The sequence below is a fragment of the Megascapheus bottae genome, chromosome 14 (genome assembly GCF_031878675.1).
Source record: "Megascapheus bottae isolate mThoBot1 chromosome 14, mThoBot2.hap1, whole genome shotgun sequence".
Lineage (NCBI taxonomy): Eukaryota > Metazoa > Chordata > Mammalia > Rodentia > Geomyidae > Megascapheus > Megascapheus bottae.
This window is the reverse complement of record NC_143522.1, coordinates 11,900,208-11,921,792: the sequence shown is the minus strand read 5'-3', so window position 1 is coordinate 11,921,792 and position 21,585 is coordinate 11,900,208. Positions and strand designations below refer to the sequence as shown.

The following is a 21,585-nucleotide window of genomic DNA, read 5'->3' as shown; positions in this document are numbered from 1 at the left end:
GGAGGAGGAGGCTTCAGTGTCAGGACTAGGTCCAGGATATCTCAGTATGGCCCAAAGCTCCAGCCAGAATTGAACTGTACCTAGAATGCATGGGGAAGGCCTGTAGGACAGGGGAGTATGGCAGAAGCCAGGCCCGGTCCTGCCTGGAGAGACCCTCCCAGCACCACAGGTCCCAGGAGGGGCACAGTCTGGGGCTCCAGAGCCTGGCGCCCTTTGACCTAAGCCAAGTCCTCAAGCTGCGGTGGACTGAGCTTGTCAGCTGGCCTATCTTCTTCCATGGCTTCCTCTTCCTCTGGCTTCTCGGTGTTCCGAGCCAGGCTGTCCGGCCCAGACACAGTCCCCAGCACTTTGGTGCTGTGCTCCTGAGCTTTGGCTCGGAGGGCTGCGATGCTGTTTTCCCTCAGTTCCTCTTGGGAGATGGCCACCTGGGTGTCGGCACCCCGCTCCTCCTGCTCCATCTTGTCAAGCTTGGGCAGGGCCTGGCATTCCACCTCGGGCTTCCTCCCCGACTCCGCTGCTGCCTCCAGCGACTTTTTGTGCATCCCTAAAAAGAATTGTTGGTATTCGGGTTTAGAAAAGCGCCTGGGAAAGCCATCTTGAACTGAAAACAGCAAAGATAGAGAGAGGCCAGAATTAAGGACGAGCAGAAAGCCTTACTTCACATCCTACAGACACACGAGTCCCAGGGCTGGGCTGGGGCCAGGGAGCAGGGAGGATGGCTGAGGCTGGGGAGGTTGAAGGCCAAGAGCCAGAACCAGGCCTGAACACTCCAAAACTCTGGAGTATCTGCCCCAGGCCCCACCGGTTATCCCTTTAGAGCATACAACATACTCTCCACCCCTCTGTGCTGGGATTCCAGACCTTAAAACCTCCGCAACACGCTGCTACCATTATCACACATGATCAGATGGCAGCGGAAGAGAACCGGGAGACAGACTGCTTTTGGGCAGCCAAAGGGATGTACAGGTCCCCTTAAGCTTCAAGGCAGGCTGTTTCATTCACTAGAAACCCTCAAGAGCCAAGGAGAACAGAGGTGCCGACCCTAGAGCACACCCTCCTCACAGGACCCCGAGGCCTGTCCAGGATGGGAGGACGTGTAAAGGACAGACACTAGGCTGAGCCCTCCCTGCTACACCCCCAGTGGAGATGGAGGCCCACCCTGGAGAGTGTCTGTCCAGTTAGGCTGCTATGGCCAGGTCTCCTAGCCCAGACTCCAGGTCTGTCCCCATCTGAGGGGATCCCGCTCTCCTCACTGCAGGGGCAGGCCCCCAGGAGGGTGCGGGCTCTTACCCAGTAGCCACGGGGCACAGGAGTCCATGATGCCATCCTTGGCTGACTTGAGGATGGACTCAGGCAGGGGGATAGAGTGCCGCACCATGGCTCCGTACAGCCCGTATTCTGCCATGACGCTGCTCCGGCCCCAGCATTTCTCTCTCTTCCTCCACTTGGCTCTGCGGTTCTGGAACCAGACCTGCCAGTGCAGAGGAGCAGATCACAGACCAGGGGTCAGGGGTCAGGGTTGTGCTCTGTGAAGCTCTGGGATGGAAACCCTTTCGTAATTGCTCCATCCCTGGTGTTCCCAAGACTCCCCACGTTCAGGGGGTTTCTAAAAGGACTTCCAGTCCTATGAGGGGACAGTGAGCAAGCTGGGTACGAGGAGCCCACGTCTGTAATCTTAGCTATTCAGGAAGCTGAGATCTGATGACCCTAGTTCAAAGGCAGCCCAAGCAGGAAAGTCTGTGGGATTCCAGTTAATCAGCAAAAAAGCCAGAAGTGGAAGAATGACAGCCTTGAGTGGAAAATCAAGTGAGAGGAGGAGGCCCTGAGGTCAAGCCTCAGGGCTGGCACAAAACCCAACAAAAAGAATACAGTGAGGAAAATGGGACCTTATTTTTGCTTAGGCAAAGCAGATCTAGGGAGATGGGCTAGGGACCCCTGAAGCAGGATGTCCTTTGGTGACTGATGTGGTCCCGGCTTACAGCTGGGAAACCTGAATGGGCTGTGGCTTTGCCAATACTCACATGTCCCAAGTATAAAGTGAAATTTAAAAAATCTGGGCGTGGTAGCTCATGCTTATAATCCTAGCTACTCAGGAGGCTGAGATCTGAGGATCAAGGTTCAAAGCCAGCCCAGGCATAAAAGAACTTGAGACTCTCATCTCCAATTAACCTCTAGAAAAAGGGAAGTTTTGCTTGGCTTAAGGGTAGGGCGGTAGCCTTGAGCTGAAGAGCTCAGGGACAGCACCCAGGCCGAGTTCAAACCCCATGACCACCATCAACAACAACAAAAAAAGAAAGAAAGAAAGAAAGAAAGAACGAGAGATAAAAAACAAAACAAAAACTGATCAGAGTCCCTAACTGGCAGTAGGGCTCCCTTGCTTTCAGAGGAGTCCAGGAAAGCTTCAGTGGAAGCCCCAGGCAGTGGACATTTTTGGGGGCCAGGGAGTAAGAGGGGAGCCCTTTCCCGGAGGCCAGAACCAGCCTTCTTTCTTATCCCTTCCCTATTCCGGCCCAGCTCTGCCCAGTTGCTTTGCCTTGCATGTACTGGCAATCAGAAGAGGAAGTGGAACTTCTCCAGGCTGTAGGGTGAGGGGAGAATGAGGACCAATACCCAATACCCGGAGGAATTCAGTGTGTGGGGGAGGGGGGCTCTGAGCTGATTAGTGCAAGATCAGAATGAGCCGGGGGTCATAGGGGGAATATGTGTTTCCTGGAAAAGAGCTCAGATTGCTTTGGGTAGAGAAAATTGCTTGATCTCCAGAAGCACTTTTCCTGAGGCTTCAGCATCTGACACATCTGAGGCATTTCCGGGGCCTGGTCTCTCATCTAAGGGAAGAAGCGACCCCAGGACCCCAAGTACTTCTTGTCTCTTCAGGTCCCGGGGAGACCAGAGGACAAAGCCTGCTGGGGACATTGGGTGGGGTTCTTAGAAAGAGGCCTGGCTGGGGAAAACCCATCTGTTTCCTGGGTGACTTCCTATCCCTGGGGGGGGGCTTTCCCTCCGGGGCCCTCCCCAGCCCTGCGCAGCCCAGCCGAGGTATCAGCTTTTGATGAAAAATTGCTCCAGCTCTATTCAGGAGGCAGCAAAAGAAGAGTCACCCCCAGGGGCAGCCCTGGGCTGATTGAAAAATAAGTTAATTTCAGTTTGAATCGATGGGCCTCAGGCACTGAAATATCACGGGAAATTAAAGCGGCTGCTCTCCCGGGAGCCATGGCATTGACCCGCACTAATTAATGCTGGGGAGGCCACGCTCGCCCCGCCACGAGCCGCTTCCCCTCCCCGGGGGACCCCAAACACTTCTCATTTAACTAATTAGACGGGGAAAATTGGGTGTTAATTTGTTTAGGATTTCCCCTCCCCCTCTGCAGCCCTCCCTGCCCCCCCCGCCCCCCACCCCCACTCCGCCCCGCACGGGGGGTGGGGGGGGACGCGGAAATGAATGCGGGGCTCACTGGCAGATGGCTGCCCCGGTCACTCTGCAATCTTCTCCGACTTGATTGCTTGATTAGGTCGTTAGCACATTAAAAAAAAAAATTGCTTGCCGTCTGGCGCTGGCGTGATGAGTGGGACGCGCCGCAGCGCCTGGGTAATTTATCTTTTTATACGGCAAAGAATTTGATTTCAATCTGCAGATATATGGGGCGCCTTTGACACCTGTTTAACATCGCGCTGCTGACAGCTTAACCCTTCGCTGCCGGGGAGCCCGCGAGCCCCAGCCCGGGGGTGGGGGGTGGGTGGGGTGGGGGCGGCCCGCTGGGCTGGCTCCATCCTGCGGTTCCCGCCGCCGCCGCCAGGAGGCGCAGTGAGCGCCGGGTGCCCCGGAGGCCGCTGGAATCGGAGACCGAGCAAGGCCCGGCCACGACCGGTAGGGGGCGCTCCGGGGAGGCCACTAAGCAGCCCACGTCCAAACGCATCCTTAAATTGACCCAAATGGGACTCCCAGGGCGCCCCTGCCTGCACAGTGGCCAGTGCTGTTAGAAAGCTTTTGCCACCCATGGTTTGGCATCTGAGATCCAGGATGATTTCATAGAACCAAGGTGCTGGGAAGCCTCCTCCTGGCGGGGTGGCTCCAGGTGGCCCTACCAAGGGAAAGGGCCACTAGTTGGCTGTCCTCCACACACCACTGCGTGGAAGGCCTCCTCAGACTTCATATTAGCCTGGTGTTGCCCGGCGTTTAGATGTCCCCCGGGACAGCCTATCTGTGCCACAGAGTGAATGTCCACGGTCTGCCCTCCCCCAGGCACATGGTTAGTCTGGGACCTCTGGCGTCTTCCTGTTCCATCCTGTTAGCACTTGGTCCCCCTCTACAAGTGCCCACTTGCTTCCAGTTGCTTTCTCCCAGAGGCAAACTCTGAAAGGACCCATCCATATAGAAGGGCAATCCCATGTCCTTGTGTAGATTCCATGGAATTCCAGACACCAAGAACATGAACAGAACCCAAGCTACCTGCTCCACAGTAAGGAAAAAGCATGTCAGGCTTGACTACAATGCATAGTAGTCCAACAAGGTGACAGTCCCTTACCAGCAATCCCTGGGGAAAGCCAGGAAGATGTCTATAATGTTAGAAACACATACAATGCATATACCACATACCATGGTACAGCAGCAGCCTCTTATAATCACAGCCTTTGGCAGAACATATACATATATACACTAAAAGAGATAACTAAATTGCACATAGTCTGGTCAGATTTTTGCCACCAAGTGAATTTTCAGCCATATTTAAGAAAATATTTTTCATTCTCAGCAGTTTGGATTTAGGGATCCCGAAGAAGCTGCTGATTACGGAGTATAAAAATATAGGAAATAAGCCAGGCACCAGTAGCTCACACATGTAATCCTAACTACTCACGGGTTAAGATATGAGGATCATGATTCAAAGCCAGCCTGCCTGGGCACAAAAGTTTGTGAGATTCAGACTCTTATCTCTATTTAACCACCAGAATTCTCTGCGCACACACACATACACACAAATTCACACCTGTAAACCTAACTACTCAGAAGGCTGAGTCTGAAGATTGTGGTTCAAAGCCAGCCCAGGCAGGGACTCTCATCTCCAATTAACCACAAAAAGCTAGAAGAGGAGCTGTGGCTCAAAGTGGTAGAGTGCTAGCCTTGGGCAAAAAACTCTCAGGGTCAGCATCCAAGCCCAGAGTTCAAGTTCTACAGCCTACAACTAATAATAATAATAGAAATAATTATAATAATACAGAAAAGCTCAGCATTTGGGTGGCTACACCTATAATCCTAGTTATTCAAGAGATTGAGGTCCAAGGATCATTGTTCAATGCCAGCCCAGGCAGGACAGTCTATGAGACTCTTGACTCTAAGTACCAAAAAGCTGGAAGCAGAGATGTGATTCAAGTGGTAGAGTACTAGCTTTGAGCAAAAAATCTAAAGGATAGTAACCAGGCCCTGAGTTCAAGCCCTAATATTGGTGCACGTGCACACACACACACACACACACACACACACACACACACACACACACACAAACTACAGAAATATCCAGGCTCACGCCTGTAATCCCAGCTATTCAGGAAACTGAGCTCTGAGTACTGCAATTCAAAGCCAGTCCAGGAAGAAAAGCATGTGAGCACTTTATCTTTACTTAACCACCAAAAAGCTGGAAATAGAGCAGTGGCTCAAGTGGTAGAACACTAGTCAAGAAAAAAAAAAGTTGGGGGCTGGGAGTTTGGCCTAGTGGTTAAAGTGCTTGCCTAGCATGCACAAAGACCCAGGTTCGATTCCTTGGTACCACATACATACAAAAAAGCCGGAAGTGGTGCTGAGGCTCAAGTGGTAGAGCTCTAGCCTTAAGAAAGTCCAAGGACAGTGCTCAGGCCCTGAGCTCAAGCCCAGGACTGGCAAAAAAAGAAAAAAAAGTTGAGTTTGTGCCTAGGCCCTGAGTTCAAGCCCTAGTACTGGCATACATACATACACACATACATACATACATGCATGCATACACACATACTACATACCTCACACTACATACTACACATACACTCATACCTCCTCCACTCACCTGGCCTGCATACCTACTGTAGTGTTTGGGAAGATGTTCTGGCTAGTCCAGCTGAAGATGGGGTAGGGTTGTAACATGGAAACAGCATTTCAGGAAGCTAAAGAAGGATGCAGTCTTGGGATTCTATTCTAGGGTGCGTAAACAGCCATTTTTCTGGGTCTCCTAATTTGAGCAAATGAATCACTGGTCTGTAGATCAGTCTTTGCCTGCAGACACTCTCCCAGGGGAGCTGGTGCCAGCTGGCTGCTCAATCCAGGAGGTATTGGACCCTGTATTACCAGTTCCTGGAACGCCTGGCTCTCTGTGAAGACCAGATGCTGCTCCAATTTATGGAGGAAACCTGGATAGCCAAAAACATTTCGTTTCAGGACATTTGGCAAAGAAACTATGATTGCCTTGGAGAGAAGTGGACAAAGAATTAGACTGAACCCTATCTGATCTTCCTCTTTCCCTGTCTCTCCTTCTTAGAAACCACTTACAGAGCACTGAGCTTAGCTGGTCCTGAACTGGGGTTTACAAGCTCAGAAAACCTGCCATGTGATCTCACACACATTAATGGACTTCTCTATCTTAGGCTCTTCAAACCAAAAATAAGAAAAGACTCAGATCTGGGTGTCAGTGGTTCATCTCTGTAATCCTAGCTACTCAGGAGGCTGAGATCTGATGATCTCAGTTCAAAACCAGCCCGGACAGGAAAGTCTGTGAGACGCTTATCTTCGATTAATCTCCAGAAAACCGGAAGTGGCCCTGTGGTTCAAACTGGTAGAGCACTAACCATGAGTGCAAAAGCTCAGGGACAATGCCCAGGTCCTGAGTGTGTGTGTGTGTACTTAGCTCTTCCTATCCACGGATTCTATGGTTGTGGGTTCAAGTGGAGATACTGAAAAAAAAATTGCATCTAAACGGAGTATGTAGAGACATTTTTGTAAGTCACCATTTCTTAAACAACACATTATAATAGTTATTTCAGCATGATAGGTATTATAAGTGATGTAAAGGTTAGGTCAAACATACAAGATAATATTATTATTCTGTGCAAATGCTATTTATTTTTACAGCACTAAGGCTTGAACTCAGAGCCTTGTGTCTCACTCCATGCCTCCAGTCTGGCTTTTTTTCTGGTTATTTTGGCAATGGAGGCTCGTGGCCTTAAACCCAGGTCCTCACACACATTGAGCAAGCCCTGTGCCCTGAGCTACTTGACCCATTCTGTGCCATTTTCTGTTAAAGAGAGGCTGACAGAGAGGCTGGAACTGAGCCCCTCGGAGACTGAGGGCTGACTGTGTAGACATTTGAAATTTCTTTGAAGATTACATGCAATGTGTGAGCGTACCTCGCACCAGTAGTGCTCTTCATGCATAAGACGCTCAATAAATGCTATTATTACTCCAGTGGAGGCACAGAATAGGAGTTTGCCCAGGCAGCAGGCTAGTCAACAGCAGGCATACCTGCCCCTCTGCTCTCCTCCATGTGTCCTTCTCTAGGCTGGACTGGCAGTAATAATGACAGCCAGTCCATGACAAAGGGGAAAGAACGGAGCTAACTTTCAGGCTTTCATTTTTTTCCCCCATTCCTGGAGAACAAAGTTGGATCCTTCTATGCATAAGAGGCAAGCACTCTACCACTGGGCTACACCCCAGTTCTCAGCTTTAAGAGCAGGTGCTCCTGAGATCCACACACATTTGTAGCATAGGCCAGGCCCTGAAGGCTCACACGCCAGCAAAGCCCTTCTGAGCCTGTCCTGCAACCAGCTCTGATTCTGCAGTTCTGGGACTAGGTTTCCCACTCCTCATCTGCCCGGTGGCACCACCTCCTGGCAGATCTGTAGGGAAAATTATATTAAAGAAAGCGTGTGTTTGTGTGTGTGTGTGGGGTGTTACTAATGGCTCGTGCTTATAATCCTAATTACTCAGGAGGCAAAGATCTCATGATCGTGGTTTGAAGCCAGTCTGGGCAGAAAAGTCTTATGAGATATTTCAACAAATTAACCAGCAAAACTCTAAAAGTGGAGGTGTGGCTCAGGTGGTAGAGTACCAGCCTTGAGTGAATGAGGCAAATATGATCGTCAGGCTCTGAGTTCAGGTCCCAGTACTAGAAATACCTGGCATGTACTAAAAGCCACATGAGTGACACCTGACAAACTTGGTGGACTAAAGTGTCTTGGTCTTGCTTTCTAGCACCTCTTGCTAAATCTGGACCCTTTATCCCCCATTTTGGAGAGTTCTTGTAGACCCCTTTTCTATTTGGGCTTTTGGGGCTGAGAACCCCTTGAGATTTTCCTTGAAACCCTCTCTTGCTCTCCTGTTGGCTTGGTTTCTAGAAGTTCCTCCCCAGTCAGGATCCAAACCCTACCTTAACAGAAGTCAGAGAGAGGTGCTAATGTGACACCAAGGCTCCTCAGGGTTGGAGTAGCAGGCAAAGGCCAGCAGGGAGGCTCTTCTGGCTTGGGTGGGAGACTGGGTTTCTGGGCATGGCTCCTCACAGAGGAGGTACCCCGGAGGTAATAGGAGGCATTGGCAGGAGGCATCAGGCTTCCTGTCTGAAGCTGGGGTGGCAGAAGGTGGCTGTACTGCCAGGTGGGCAGCCCAGGGCTTCTTTTCATATAGATGATTTTCTGGTGCCAGGCACATGGATGGCAGGCTGGGCTGCCCTGCCGGCTCTCCTCACTGCTTTGTTGTTGGTTTGTTTTTGTTTTTGTGGTCATAGGGCTTGAGCTCTAGGCCTGAGCACTGTCCCGGAGCTCATCGGCTCAAGGCTAGCACTCTACCACTTAGAGCCACAGGGCCACGTTCAGTTTTCTGATGGCTTATTGGAGATAAGAGTCTCACAGACTCTAGTGCCTGGGCTGGCTTTAAACAGCGATCCTCAGATCTCAGCCCCGTATGTTTTTTAGTTACTTATTTTTGGTGCCCTCAGGGCTTAGATGCTGTTCATTAGGTTTTTTCTCTCTCGAGGCTGGCGTTCTTACTTCAGCCACATCTCTACTTCTGGCTTCTAGGTGGCTAACTGGAGACAGGAGCCTCAATAGACTTTCCTGACTAGGCTGCCTTTGAATGGCAACCCTGAGATCTCCGCTTAGGATTCCAGGCATGAACCACTGGTTCCCAGCAGGTATAGGTGAGGCCATGCTCCGTAGCCCCTCTCACCACGTGTCCCAATATGATCAGAGTTTCTACTCTATAGGTCCCCATCCTAGAAATGCCACAGGACAATAGTCCCAGGACTACTCAAGGACTTCCAAGACACCTTTTGTTCCCCCCCCCTCTCTCTGTCCTGGGCCTTGAACTCAGGGCCTGAGCATTGTTCTTAGGCTTTTTCAAGGCTAGCGCTCTACCACTTGAGCAATGGCACCACTTCCAGCTTTTTTCTATGTACGTGGTAGTGAAGACTCGAACCCAAGTTTTCGTGAATGCTAGGCAAGCATTCTACCACTAGGTCAAACTCCTGCCCCCTCTTTTTTTTGTGGGTCATGGGGCTTGAACTCTGCCTGGGCGCTATCCCTCAGCTCTTTAGCTCACAGCTATCGCCCTACCCTTGGGCCTGGGTGTTATTCCTGAGCTCTTCAGCTCAAGGCTACCATCCTACCCTTGAGCCAAGCCCCACTTCCCATTTTCTAGAGGCTAATTGGAAATAAAAGTCTGGGGTCCTCTTGTGCCCTGGCTTGCTTTGAACCGTGATCCTCAGATCTCAGCCTCCCGAGTAGCTAGGATTACAGGCGTGAGCCACCACTCCTGGCTCTGGCCCCTTTCTGTTCTCTTTTTAAGATCACTCTTCCTATAGTAGCCATCTGACATGCTAAATGCCATTTTCCCATTCTGGTAGTCATTTTGCTACCACAACTTTACTTTGCCTCTCCCTCTCCCTCCCCACTCTCCTCCTTCTCCCTTTCCTTTTCCCTCCCCACTCTCCTTCTTCTTCTACCTCTCTTTCCTTCTGTCTCTTTGTATGTCAGTCCTTAGGCTTGAACTCGGGGCGTGGACCAGTGCTTTACGTCTTGAACAACAGCTCTACTTCCTGCTTTTTTGGTTAATTGGAGGTAAGAGTCTCACCACTTTCCTGCCTGGGCTGGCTTTGAACCTCAGTCCTCAGATCTCAGCTTCCTAAGTAACTAGCTTTACAGGTGTGAGCCACCAGCACCTGGCTAGTCCTCTTTTTGAGCCATTGTCTCACTCTGATTGAAAATCCTCCTGCCTGCACCTCCCATGCACTGGGATTACAAGTCCAGCTTTCACCAGGCCTGGCTCTATTAGCCATATAGCAGCACCCATGCCGTTCACCCAGCTCCTTTCTTCTCCTCTGGTTGAAAGCTAATAAATCTGAGCTCCCAGTTGGCATGATGCAATACCCCACAGCCACTAAGCACTTATTGACACTGTTTCAGCAGACTCCTTCCTGCTTAGTTTGAGGCTCAGAGTCTCTGATGTCCACCAGGGGGCAGCTCTGCCTACAATTCCACACAGCTCCAGGAAGCATCCTTCCAAGCACCCCTGACAAATGATTTCCTTCCTCACCCCCACCTTATTATCCAGAGTCCACTTTATCTCACTCCTACTAACTCATCTAAAATTTAACCACAGGCCTCCAACCCAGTGATTCACACAGCATCACTTAGAGAGACTTAAAATGTACAGATGCCAAGGCTCAACTCCAAAACCCTTAAACTAGGATTGCTAGGTGTGTGTGGGAGAAGTGGGGACAAATTCTATAAAGCTGTCCTGAAGATGCCAATAAGCTTCCTGGGCTGAACTACTGCAAAGCCTTCCTATCTAGACAACTCTTTTTTTTTTTTTTTTAATGCCAGTCCTGGGGCTTGAACTCTGGGTCTGAGCACTGTCCTTGGACTGTCTTAAGGCTAGAGCTCTACCACTTAATCCAGAACACCATTTCTGGCTTTTTCTATGTATATGGTACCAAGGAATCGAACCCAGGTCTTCATGCATGCTAGGCAAGCACTCTTACCGCTAGGCCAAACTCCTGGCCTAGACAACTCTTTTAAACTTTTGTCATGTATGTTCTGACACTCTTATCCTTGTCCTTAGTAGGAAAACTTAGGTAAGTAGAACAATACCAGTGGATCCAAGGCTTAGCTTTTCCTATACACAAAGGTGCCAAGAGGTGAGATGTGGGCTCTGTTCACACTGCCCGTCCAGAGCTCTGTGTTTGCATTTTTATACCCAGCAAGGATTTGATAAGGGAAAAATACAAATAAGGCAATACAGGTATATATTCGAATCTCACAACTGCAGTAACAAGTGAATCTACAGAGGAAATAAACCCATTTAGAAACCCATTTCCTGTCTCTTACAGCTGGCAGCTGCCTGGAAGTTCCATAATTCCATACCCAGAATTCACTACTTAAAGATGACTATACTCAAGTCTTATGGGAACTTGAACTCGTTTTATCCTATCAGCACATTTTGCTCTCCCTTCCCAGCCCACAGAGCAATGGAGCAAGGCCTTGCTCTAGTCACTGCCACATTTATCTATTAAAATGTCATCAGATCTCATATGAGGTCAGAATTCTTGTCTATTACTGACTGCCTCTCATCCCCTCAGTTTCCTTATCTAGAAAATGGACATGACATTAAGGCCCGTCTAGTATTGTGAGGCTCAAATGTCACAGGCCTGGAAGGCAATTGATTGGTGGGATAATAATCCCAATACCTTTACTCTATGTATTGTTTATTTTGTGCAGGCACTGGGGCTTGAACTAAGAGCCCCGTGCTCTTACTTGTTTTTATTTTTTTATTTTATTTTTTACTCAAGGCTAGCACTCTACCACTGGAACCATTGTCATGTTTTTGGTGGTTAATTAGAGATTGCAAGTGTGAATCACCAGTGCCTAGTTCATAATACCCTTATGAAGTTAGCAATTCAGAAAAATGTTATTTTACAACTGAGTCATTAGGGGTTCAATTTGGCTCTCTGGCTGTGAAACAAAGAAGGGAAGTAGGTGTGCCTGGCCTACATGGAATCACTGTGGGTTGCCATTAGACTTGGGAAAGCAGGCTGCAGATATACCCAGGGATTCCATGGCTTGGCTTGGCCTCGTATGGCTATGTATCTCAACACCGGTCAACTCCACCTGACCTGTACCCCTCCCTAGGGCAGCCCCAGGCAGGGACTGGTGAGAGGACCTTGATAAAGTCCATTCTGCCTCTTTCATTAGGCCCACACATGAGAAGTGGCCTGACCTCTGCCATAACTAACGATCTCAGGCCAGACGTAGATTTCAGACCCCCTTCCTTGAGATCCATTCAGTCATGGTTCCAGTGTGGTGCAGTTGCCAGGAAATGGGAGGAGACCACGATTTAATTCCCATTACTGCAAAACCACAAAACTAATCCACTTTCCATTTCACTGCTATCCTAACATACATGCGCGCGCACACACACACACACACACACACACACACACACACACACACACACACACACAATTTGGGGTGGGCAGGCTGGCAACAGGCCCTGGAATGGTAGCTGTCCACTTTCAGGTGCACTGATGCCACACGGAGGAGGAATGATGATGAGGAAGGAGCCCTGGGAGCAAGAGTGGAAGCCCTTGCCGCAGGGCGCCTCTGTCACTGGGGAGGAGTAGTCCCTAGCTTCCGTGTTCTGTGGACTCTGTTGAGTGCACCTGAACTAGCTCTAGAAGGACACCCAAGTCACTGGTTAGCACCTGAGGGCTGCTGAGGGGAGGGATTCAGTTTTCCCTCATGCACATAAATTTGCCCATTCAAGAAATAGCTTTGGCCAGGCACCAGTGGCTCATACCTTTCATTTTAACTACTCAGGAGGCTGAGATCTGAGGATAGAGGTTCAAAACCAGCTCAGGTAGGAAAATTCAAGAGATGTTTATTTCCAGTTAACCACCTGACAGAAGTAGAGCTCTGCTTATACAACACTAGCCTTGAGTGAAAATTCCAAGGGACAGCATCCAGGCCCTGAGCTGAATCTCCAGCCACTTAAAATCAGCCACTTAAGAGCCAAAAAATGTAGAAGTCTTGCTACAAGTGAATTTGGGGTGTTTATTCTTTATTTAGTGCTATGCAAGCACTCTACCATTGACCTATATCCCTAGTCTATGAGCATTTTTTTCTTTTCCCCTTTTGCTTCCCTCCCCACTCCTTCCCTTTCCTCTTTTCCCACAGTGCCCAGAAGGCTGTAAGTACTGATGATTATGATAAAGACACTGTAATGCAGGATTCTTTCCTGACCTCAATCTACCTCTGTCCTTCTAGCTTCATGTCAAAACAAGGCTTCAAACCCACGAAGCCAGTGGTGGAAGGATGGGCTTCAGACTCAGGCTTGATTCCAGCCTGTGGCCCTCCCTTAGCATCTGCACAGCCTGCTTTCTCTGTTCTAAAGCAGGTGGATGTCTCTATCTGCTGTCACTGGGATTTGAGGAGGTCAGAGCTGAGCCTGACTGAGTAGAGGCCAGGGGCCTGCACTATTTGCGACACAGTTCACTCTGGCTCTTTGTCTCTGTGAGATGCTATTCTTTCCCACTGAGCACATGAAGACTGGGGGGCTAAGGGTGGGACGACCAGCTGTGAACCCAGACAGCCTGCATCCAGTGCCACTGTCCCCTTAAACTCTATCATCCTGCCCCTTGCCTGTGAATGTGGTGTGTTTAGAACACCTGGCACATGCTTTGGAAATTATAGCTGGGCTTGTTCCTCATGTATATCAAGACCTTTCCCAGGCTACTAGGTAAACTGCATGGAGGTTACCAATGCTTTCAAGGGGGCAGTATTTAGCTCTATGGTGCTGAAGCATCTTCAAGTCTCCTGGTCCATCTCTCCCATATCTGCAAGTCTGTCACTCACCCTCCCAGTCCCAAGTGAATAAACATCCTTCACTCAACATACCCAGCTGTGCTGGTGGTCCTGGTGGCTTTCAGCACTTCCTACAGATTGTTTCAAGGCAACCTAATGAAGCCTGGCAGGGGCCTGCTAGGGCATCTGTGGCCACGAAAGTGTGGTGGAAGGACAGTCTTACCCCAAATGCTAAGCTCAGCAGCTTCCCGTTTGCCACCACCACAACCAGATTTTAGACTCCCTACTGCAAGAGACCAGGGACGAGGGTCTTTAAAATTCATTTTTCTTCTTGTTGTTGGTTGTAGGGCTTGAACTTCGGGCTGTCCCTGAGCCTCTTTGTGCTCAAGTGTTAGTCAGTTTTTGAGTGGTTAATTGGAGAGAACAGTCTCACAGAGACTTTTCTGCCTGGTCTAACTTTGAACCACAATCCTCAGATCTCAGCCTCCTAAGTAGCTAGGATTATAGGCATGAGCCATCACTTCCCTGCTCTTCTTTTTATTTTTTAACAACAAGCAAAAAAAACCTCTCTAATTTCTATTTCCTTTAGTTTATTTCAATAAATATTATTTTTATATGATCAGATATACCTAGGCATTGAGTCTTGGTGTTCCTCCTTTAAGAGTATCCACCTTTGGTCTCATTTTGTGTGTGAATGCCTAAAATCCTGTATAATTTATCATGTCCCAGTGTATTCCAGATCTAGCTTCTGCAGATGAGAGGAAGCTGCACCATTTATCTCTCTGAGCTTGGCTTACCAGAGGTTCCTTTTTGTAATCAATAGTGTGAATGTGGGTCTGTTAATGGGGGCCCCACAGATATCTGCAATGGCCAACTTGGTGCTACTGAATGCAAGGCAGGGGTTACTGCCATACATTTACAGTCCTTGACATACAACCCACAGGCCCCTCCTTCCTGCACACAGGTGCACCATGTACATGTGCATTGTGCATGTGCCTACATGTGTGTGTATGTGCGTGCAACCACACAATTCATAATCAACCCACAGAGTCCAACTGGATGAAAGAAGATGGTTCCAGGCCACTGTGGATAAATGCACCAAATGTAATCTGCTTATGAATAATTGAGCTTATTGTTAATGTCTAAAGCTGTGAGTTCCAATTGTTAATAGATTTTTCAGGAAGAGGAAGGCCCTTTTGAAAAAAGCAGCTCACAGCTCTATTTTCTGTTCTCTGGTCCTTCAGTGAAAGAATATGAAGCAACCACATACCTCTAGTTCCTTCTGTAGCTACAGCCCTCCCTACCCTACCCAGCATACAGCACATCTGGAGACAAGAAGCACCTGATTTGGAGACGAGAAGGAAACCCAAGGGTTTCATAAAGTCAGGCCCCCAGCTCTGCGCTCTGAGCTCCAGCAGGGTCTTAGCCCCTGGAGCTATCTGAAGCTCTTTTGGAAAAGTTCATCCCATTCTCTTCTGCTCCATGGATATGCTGCCTGGAAACTATCAGATTTCCTCTCAGGGAAGTGATGGACATTCTTCTCTAGCCCTGCTGTGGGCTTCTAGACTGGGGAGGGCCCTGCTGTAGCTGCATCTACCACAACGAGAACATAGCAGTCCAGGCCAGTGGCTTGTTAGGGTACAGAACAAGGAGGGCCTCGGTGAGTCCACTCTCAGACACTTGGCCCAGGCCCCATCCCAGGCTGGACCAGGGAGAAGTAATGAAGCAATGGAGAGGAGCTCAGGGCAGGAGCAGCAGCTGCCTTGTGAAAGGAGCTAAGAGAGGTCATGCAGCTGGATGGGATGGAGATTGAGGTGGGGGGCAGGGAGGGAAACCCGCCTTGTCAGGAAAAGAAGCCTCATTCCCTTTACAGTCACCCAGAGCAGCCTGAGGCTGCCTCTCACCTTAGCACAGGTACACACAGTGGCGAAGACCCCAGCTTCACACCCCACCCGAGCTCTCTCTTTCCTCACCAGCCGCTCAGGGGTTATGTGATATACTCGGCTAGTCAGGACCAGCAGGCCAGGCATCTGCAAAGCCTCTTGTTCCCTCCACAGTGCCCACCTTACAAGAAAGGTGAAAGCCAACACCTGTCAGCTTAAAATAAACCACCCTTCCCCAGGATATGATCGTTTTCCCATATCAGGAATAGGAGGTAGTCTCATGGGTTTCTGGGACCCTAGAGATGGAGATGTCTGGTGGGGGGACAACTCAGGGTTACCTGTATTCTGTCTTCTGGCAGCTCTGTTTTCATGGCCAGCATCTCCCGGGCATAGACATCTGGGTAGTGAGCCTCGTTGAATGCCTTCTCCAGCTCCTCTAGCTGGTAGGAAGTGAAGATTGTCCTGAGGGGGGAGCAAGAACAGACATTCAGGGCCTTGGAAACCAAATGAGACTGCCTTGGAAAGGAGAGCCCTATTCAGGCTTAGGATAGTCAATATAATCTTTTTTCTCTTCCTCCTTCCCTTCTTCTCCCTCCCCTCCCCCTGACTCACACATACAGAGCTTAGATCTCTGATCTCTTCATTCAAGGCCAACCCTTTCCTATTGAGAATTTTTTCTAGAAGTGCTCTGAGCAAAAGAATGCTAAGAAGGAAGATTTCTACTCAGGAGGCTAAGGTCTGAGGATTGTGGTTCGAAACCAGCAGTCAGGAAAGTCTGAGAGTCTTATCTCCAATTAACCACCAAAAAGCCAGAAATGGAGCTATAGCTCAAAGTGGAATAGCACTAATCTTGAGGGAAAAAAAAAATCTCAGGGACAGCACCCAGGCCCTGAGTTCAAACCTTAGGACTGGCACAAAGAAGAGGGGGGGCGTGGAGGGAGAGAGATTGTGTTAGAAGATTACAGAAAGACCCTTGTTTTCTCTCAAACAAATAAAGGGGGCCTTATGGAAAAAAATGAAGCCCATCCCACCCCACCTGCTTCCCCAGATACCCATAAAAAGTTTTAAGTTCACCAACTCAAAGGCAGTCATAGTGTCTGTGAAGCAGCCAGGAATGACCAGTGCTGCTTCTTTCCCTTTGCTCTTTCTCTGTCCCCACCCACACCTACCACTATTCAGCTACCCTCAGGGGTGGAAGAGGGGTGGTTCCACCTAGGCTACAGAAGAGTTCACATTGATCTGTTTATGTCATAAACTGCTTTAAAGACCTGCTTAAAAAAAACTCACAAAAGCATACTCACTCAACCTAGAAAAATATTCAAATAAATATGCACATCAAAAATTGCCTCCAATGTTAAGGGGTTTAGAAACCCTCTTTCTTAACCCACTTAAAAAGCACAAGGGTTTCTCTTTAGCTGATGATTCCACCAGCTGGTCCTTTTCCTGCCCCCACCTCAATAAACCAACAGGCAAAATAGCCAGCTACCACACATTATATTCCTTGGGGTTTGGAGCCTAGGATCAGCATAGCAGTTCTGGACTCACAGACTCCCTGGACTCACTGCTGTGATTAGCCCCACAGCCAAGCTGTGAGAAAAGCACACGCTTCACCCAGAACACCTGGCTTCATTGGAAATCCTTCTGTCTGTTCTCTTGAGGCAGATGTGTGAGATTCTTATGTACATAGGAAGTTAATTCTTCAGTTTTGTGAACATGTGTTACTTTCTATTTCTCTCTTGTTGAAAGGCCCCTGAACTGATCATCAAACTACAATCAAAATCAGCAAATCATTTTCAAAATCAGGGAAACTGGGACACACAGGATAGGGTGACCTGGCCAAAGTCAAAAGGGAGAGCTGATTGAAGGTCATTTAGAGCCATTGCGCAATGGCTGGCTTCTCAGAAGAGCTCCCATTAAAGAAGAAGAAAAAAAACCCAAACCCCAAACAATAAAACCTATGGAAGAAACCGCAAATTCCCCCAAACGTTCCCTATTTCCCAATACAGTGGTGGCCCACGGGTTGGTGATATGCTTTCTCTCCATCAGGGACCCCTACTCCGCTCCTGGCTGAAGCGGAGCCCCAGACTTCCCTGGCACCCGCTGTCTCACCTCAAACTGAGCTTCTGACAGTGCAAAATCTCAGAGGCTGCCACCATTTCTGCTCCATCCCCACTGCACCCCTAAATCGGGTGCTAGCAAGCCCCACCTCTCAGTGGCAGATCCTGGGATCTTAAACTCCCCAAAGGAGAGAAGCTCACGGGAACATCTATTTTTCCTCCTGAAAAACCTCTGTATCAGCGGCAGGAGCCATTCTCCTTCCCAATCTTCTATCTGTTCCCTTCACTCACCAGAAAAAGACAAGAAACCCAAGGTGGTAAATCTACCAGCTCTGATGGATTGTTTTCCTGTCCACTCCCCATCCTCCAGAGCCCCCGTTTTCCTGGATAGGAAGACTGGCAGCTCGCAGACAGAGCATAAAGAAGAGACCTAAAGCATGAACTTGGAGCTTGGTGTGTGTGTGGGGGGGGGGTTCGTATCTATCTCTAAGCGCACAGAGGGAAATAAGTGATGCTATTCCAGCACACCAAGTTTTGGGATGCTTTTTTCCAGGCTCTCCATGCTAGTCTAGGGAGAGCTCCCTCCTACCACCTCCTCTGTCACCAGCTCCGGGAAGCTGACAGGTTCACCCACCCACCACCAGTTCGGGGCAAAAAAAAAAAAAAGAGGGGGGGGTTGAAGGCATTTTTGTGAAAATTTGTTCAGTGAATAATTGAATGTGAAGGACCAGGAACTGGACTAACAAAAAAAAAGTTTTCGTTTAAAAATAAAATAAACGGAACTATATCAGTTGCCTGTGGCAATGCGCAAGGCCCTCAAAACCAAGCCAGAACCTGTGGGGCCAGAGATGCCAAAGGCGGAGGTCAGGAGTGTTTCTGAGAGATAAGGGAGAAAATCAGGGAGAGGGAGAGGTCGTTTTGGGGAGACGGAAGGGGATCCGTAAAGGCAGAAGCCAGAGAGCACCCCTCCCCGAGGACGCAAAGGTGGGGGAAACAGCCCAGAGTTTTGCTTCACTTTCCTTGAGGTCCTTCACATCCTCGTGAATTTCCGCCAGGAACCCGTGGCAGATTGCAGTGGTGCTAATGGGGCGGGGAATGGATGGAGGTCTGGGGGAGCTGGGCGGGCTCCAGAAGGGAGCCTAGCCTTTCAGGACCGAACCTTTCGATGCCTTTTGAATTTTAATTTTGTGCTCGCAATCCTAATTCTATGTAAAACAATTCCCTCTTCCTCCTCAACTTCCAGACACTCTAACCCCGCTCCAGCCAGATTTGAGCTGGTGCGACCATCCAGTCTCCGCCCACCCGCGGTTTACAGATTGGGAAACTGAGGTTCATGGATGGGTAGCGATTCGCTACGAAAGAGCAGAAGTCGAAAGAAAAATATCCCGGGAGCTCAGAGGCCGCGCGGGGGCTTGGGCAGCGTTGGGGGCAGAAAGCTGCGGAGTTGGCGGGGAGCCCCAGGACCCCGGACCGGAGGCGAGGGCGCCGGGCGGGGGATAGGGAGCCTGCCTGGGCGGGAGCCCATCCGCCGGCCTCCGGGTCTGCTTGGTTCTTGGACCCGGGACTGCCACCTCCCAGTCTCTGATGGCGGCCTTTGCCTGCGGCTCCCACGGCCTCCTCGCCCGGGTCCGGGACGGCTGGGCGCCAGAGACGAAGATCGGCCCCGCTCACAACGCAACACCCCGGTGCGATCGGCGGTGGCCCCGGACCTCACCTCTGAGACTCGTGAAAATAGGGTCGGAGGGGGCCGAAGCCGGAACCGGGCGCCGCCGAGACGGCGGGTGGGCTGGAAAGCGCCGCGGGGGCCTTACCGGTGTCGCCGCTTCTTCCGTTTCTTGGTCTGGTTTAAAGCCGATTTGGACATCTTCCGATCACTGGAAGAAACATCTTCCGAATCTGAAAAGCGGACAGGGGCGGGGGTACACGCAGAGAATGGGGAGCGCGCTCCGCGGCGCCCGAGCCCGTGAGGGGCCCCACCGGGCGCCCGCCCCGGGACCCGCGGGCCTGCCGTCTCCCCGGAAGCCCTCCAAGCCCTGCAGGGCCCCGGTGGCGGCCCCCATTCCCAACCCTCGGCGACCCCACCCGCGAGAGCGCCGGAATCTGCACGTTTGCAACAGATTTCGTTGCAAGAGAGGCCAAGGCCCCAGCGCGCCAGGAGGCAAGGGGGATGGTGGGTGACCCGGGCGAGCTCAGGGGTGTCCCAGGAGCCCCGCGGCCGTCCTGGCTCTGCGCTCAGAGTCCAAGGTACCGGAGCCGGCCCGAGGAGTGGGCCGGGTCGTCGGGAGATGGGCTCTGGAAAGGGCTGGGAGCAGCCGAGTCAGTGAAACAGGCACCAAAACGAGTCCCCCGCTCGAGGTTGGAAAGGCTGAGACAGGGCCACCTGCCTTCAAGCCAATACGACAATCGAGATATGATGATGATGATGATGATGATGATGATGATGATGATGATGATGAAGCGAAAAGTCGGGGGAATGCCGAGAGCGCACAGGAGCCCGCGGGCCTAGACGCACAGCGGGGAAAGCGGTCCCGGCGAAGTCAGCCAGGGTCCCCCAACCCTAGAAAGACCCGGTCGGATCCGGTGTATTGAGGCTCTTTGCAGGTTTAGGTGGCGGCAGTTTAGCCTGCTGCGGTAGCCTCCCCCCCACACCCCGACATCCTGGGGGAAAAACAAACCCCAGCTGCGCAGTGCCACGGCTTATCCAAAGTCAACTTTGGTCACAGAGCTGGGGCCAGAATCGACACCCGCTTCCCGAACCACCCTCGTGCCGAGCGCTGAGGCCGGGCCCTGCGGCGAAGATAGGGACCCCCCCCCCAAGCCTGCAGCACATCCTCGGGTCGGGACTCCCACACCCGGAGCCTGCCGAGCAGAGGGCCCCGCACGGGGCGCTGCGGCCAAGCCGGCCATGAGCTGCGGTGGGATCCCCGAGGCCGAAACCCGCTGGGCTCCGAGGTCCTGCTCCCCCAGTCTGCTGGGTGCCGGCCGGGGCTGCGACCCCTTGGCCGGCACCAACTTTTCTCCCGGGGGAGACGAGCGCCTACGGCGCCCCCGACTCGCGTCCCGCAGCCCCGCAGCCTCGCCCTCACCTACCCGAGCTGGCCGTCTGGTTGGCGTCCAGCGGCCCCGATGCTCTGCCCAGAGGCTGCAAGTGGATGCTCTGCGGGTCGGACAGCACTTCCAGAAAGGTGGGCTGCGCGTAGAAGCCGGGGAGCCCCCCGGGTCCCAGCAGCCCCATGCCGCCCACTCCTGCGGGGCTGAGCACCGAGCGCGCCGCCAGCAAGTGCCCAGGGGCCAGGCCGTCGAGGGCGGCCCGCGGATGGGAGCTCGGGGGCTCCTTGTTCAAGCCCAGGATCTCCTGGATGCCGAACCCTGTGCACCTGGCCGGGGCGCCCCCCGAGGTACTCTTGGCCACTGTCTCCGACTTGGGTTTGCTCAGCGCTTCTCCCGCTTTGCCCGTCATCTCCCGGTCCTTCGGAGGGGCTGAGGCCGCAGGTCTTTGGCTCCCCCACCCCCCCGCCGGGCTCCCCGATTTGCGAAGTTGGTCCCAGGTGCCCCCTCCGGTGTCTAAAGCTCTGGAGCCCCAAGGAGATTCCCTTTTTATCCAACCAGGCTGCAGCCCAAGTGGGGTCAGAGCCGAACAGCCAATCACCGGGGCCAGGAGCGATTAGGAATTCCAAAAAAGCTGGCAGCTCGGCCGCAGGCGGCGCGGAGGGGCCTGGGCGCTGCGGGACCCGAGGACCAGCGCCGCGGCCTCCCCAGGACGCCCTTGCCGGCACCCCAGCGAGCAGCACACCACCAGGTTCAGAGTTTGTTCTGGAAGGCAGAATGGATAGGGCCTG

The 21,585-nt window shown here is 51.4% G+C and overlaps 1 protein-coding gene across 2 annotated transcripts; it reads right to left on the bottom strand.

Moving 5' to 3' along the window:
• Window positions 1–218: 218 nt before the first annotated feature.
• Vsx2 (visual system homeobox 2) lies at window positions 219–21,206 on the bottom strand. Of its 2 annotated transcripts, none has more exons than XM_090345386.1 (5): window positions 20,837–21,206; window positions 19,558–19,642; window positions 16,028–16,151; window positions 1,291–1,471; window positions 219–601 (listed from the first exon to the last, which is right to left on the bottom strand). In XM_090345386.1, the coding sequence occupies exons 1-5, from the start codon at window positions 21,204–21,206 to the stop codon at window positions 219–221; spliced, it is 1,143 nt and encodes a 380-aa protein (XP_090201512.1). The 2 variants fall into 2 exon arrangements, with proteins under 2 accessions (XP_090201512.1, XP_090201513.1); XM_090345387.1 differs by having other exon boundaries at window positions 219–544.
• Between the last annotated feature and the right edge of the window lie 379 nt (window positions 21,207–21,585).

Coding starts and splice junctions, on each gene's coding strand:
- Vsx2 (XM_090345386.1), bottom strand. CDS start 21,206: ATGACGGGCAAAGCGGGAGAAGCGCTGAGCAAACCCAAGTCGGAGACA. Junction 19,643..20,836: donor CAACCAGACGGCCAGCTCGG/GTAGGTGAGGGC, acceptor TCCGCTTTTCAG/ATTCGGAAGATGTTTCTTCC. Junction 16,152..19,557: donor CGGAAGAAGCGGCGACACCG/GTAAGGCCCCCG, acceptor CTCCCCCCTCAG/GACAATCTTCACTTCCTACC.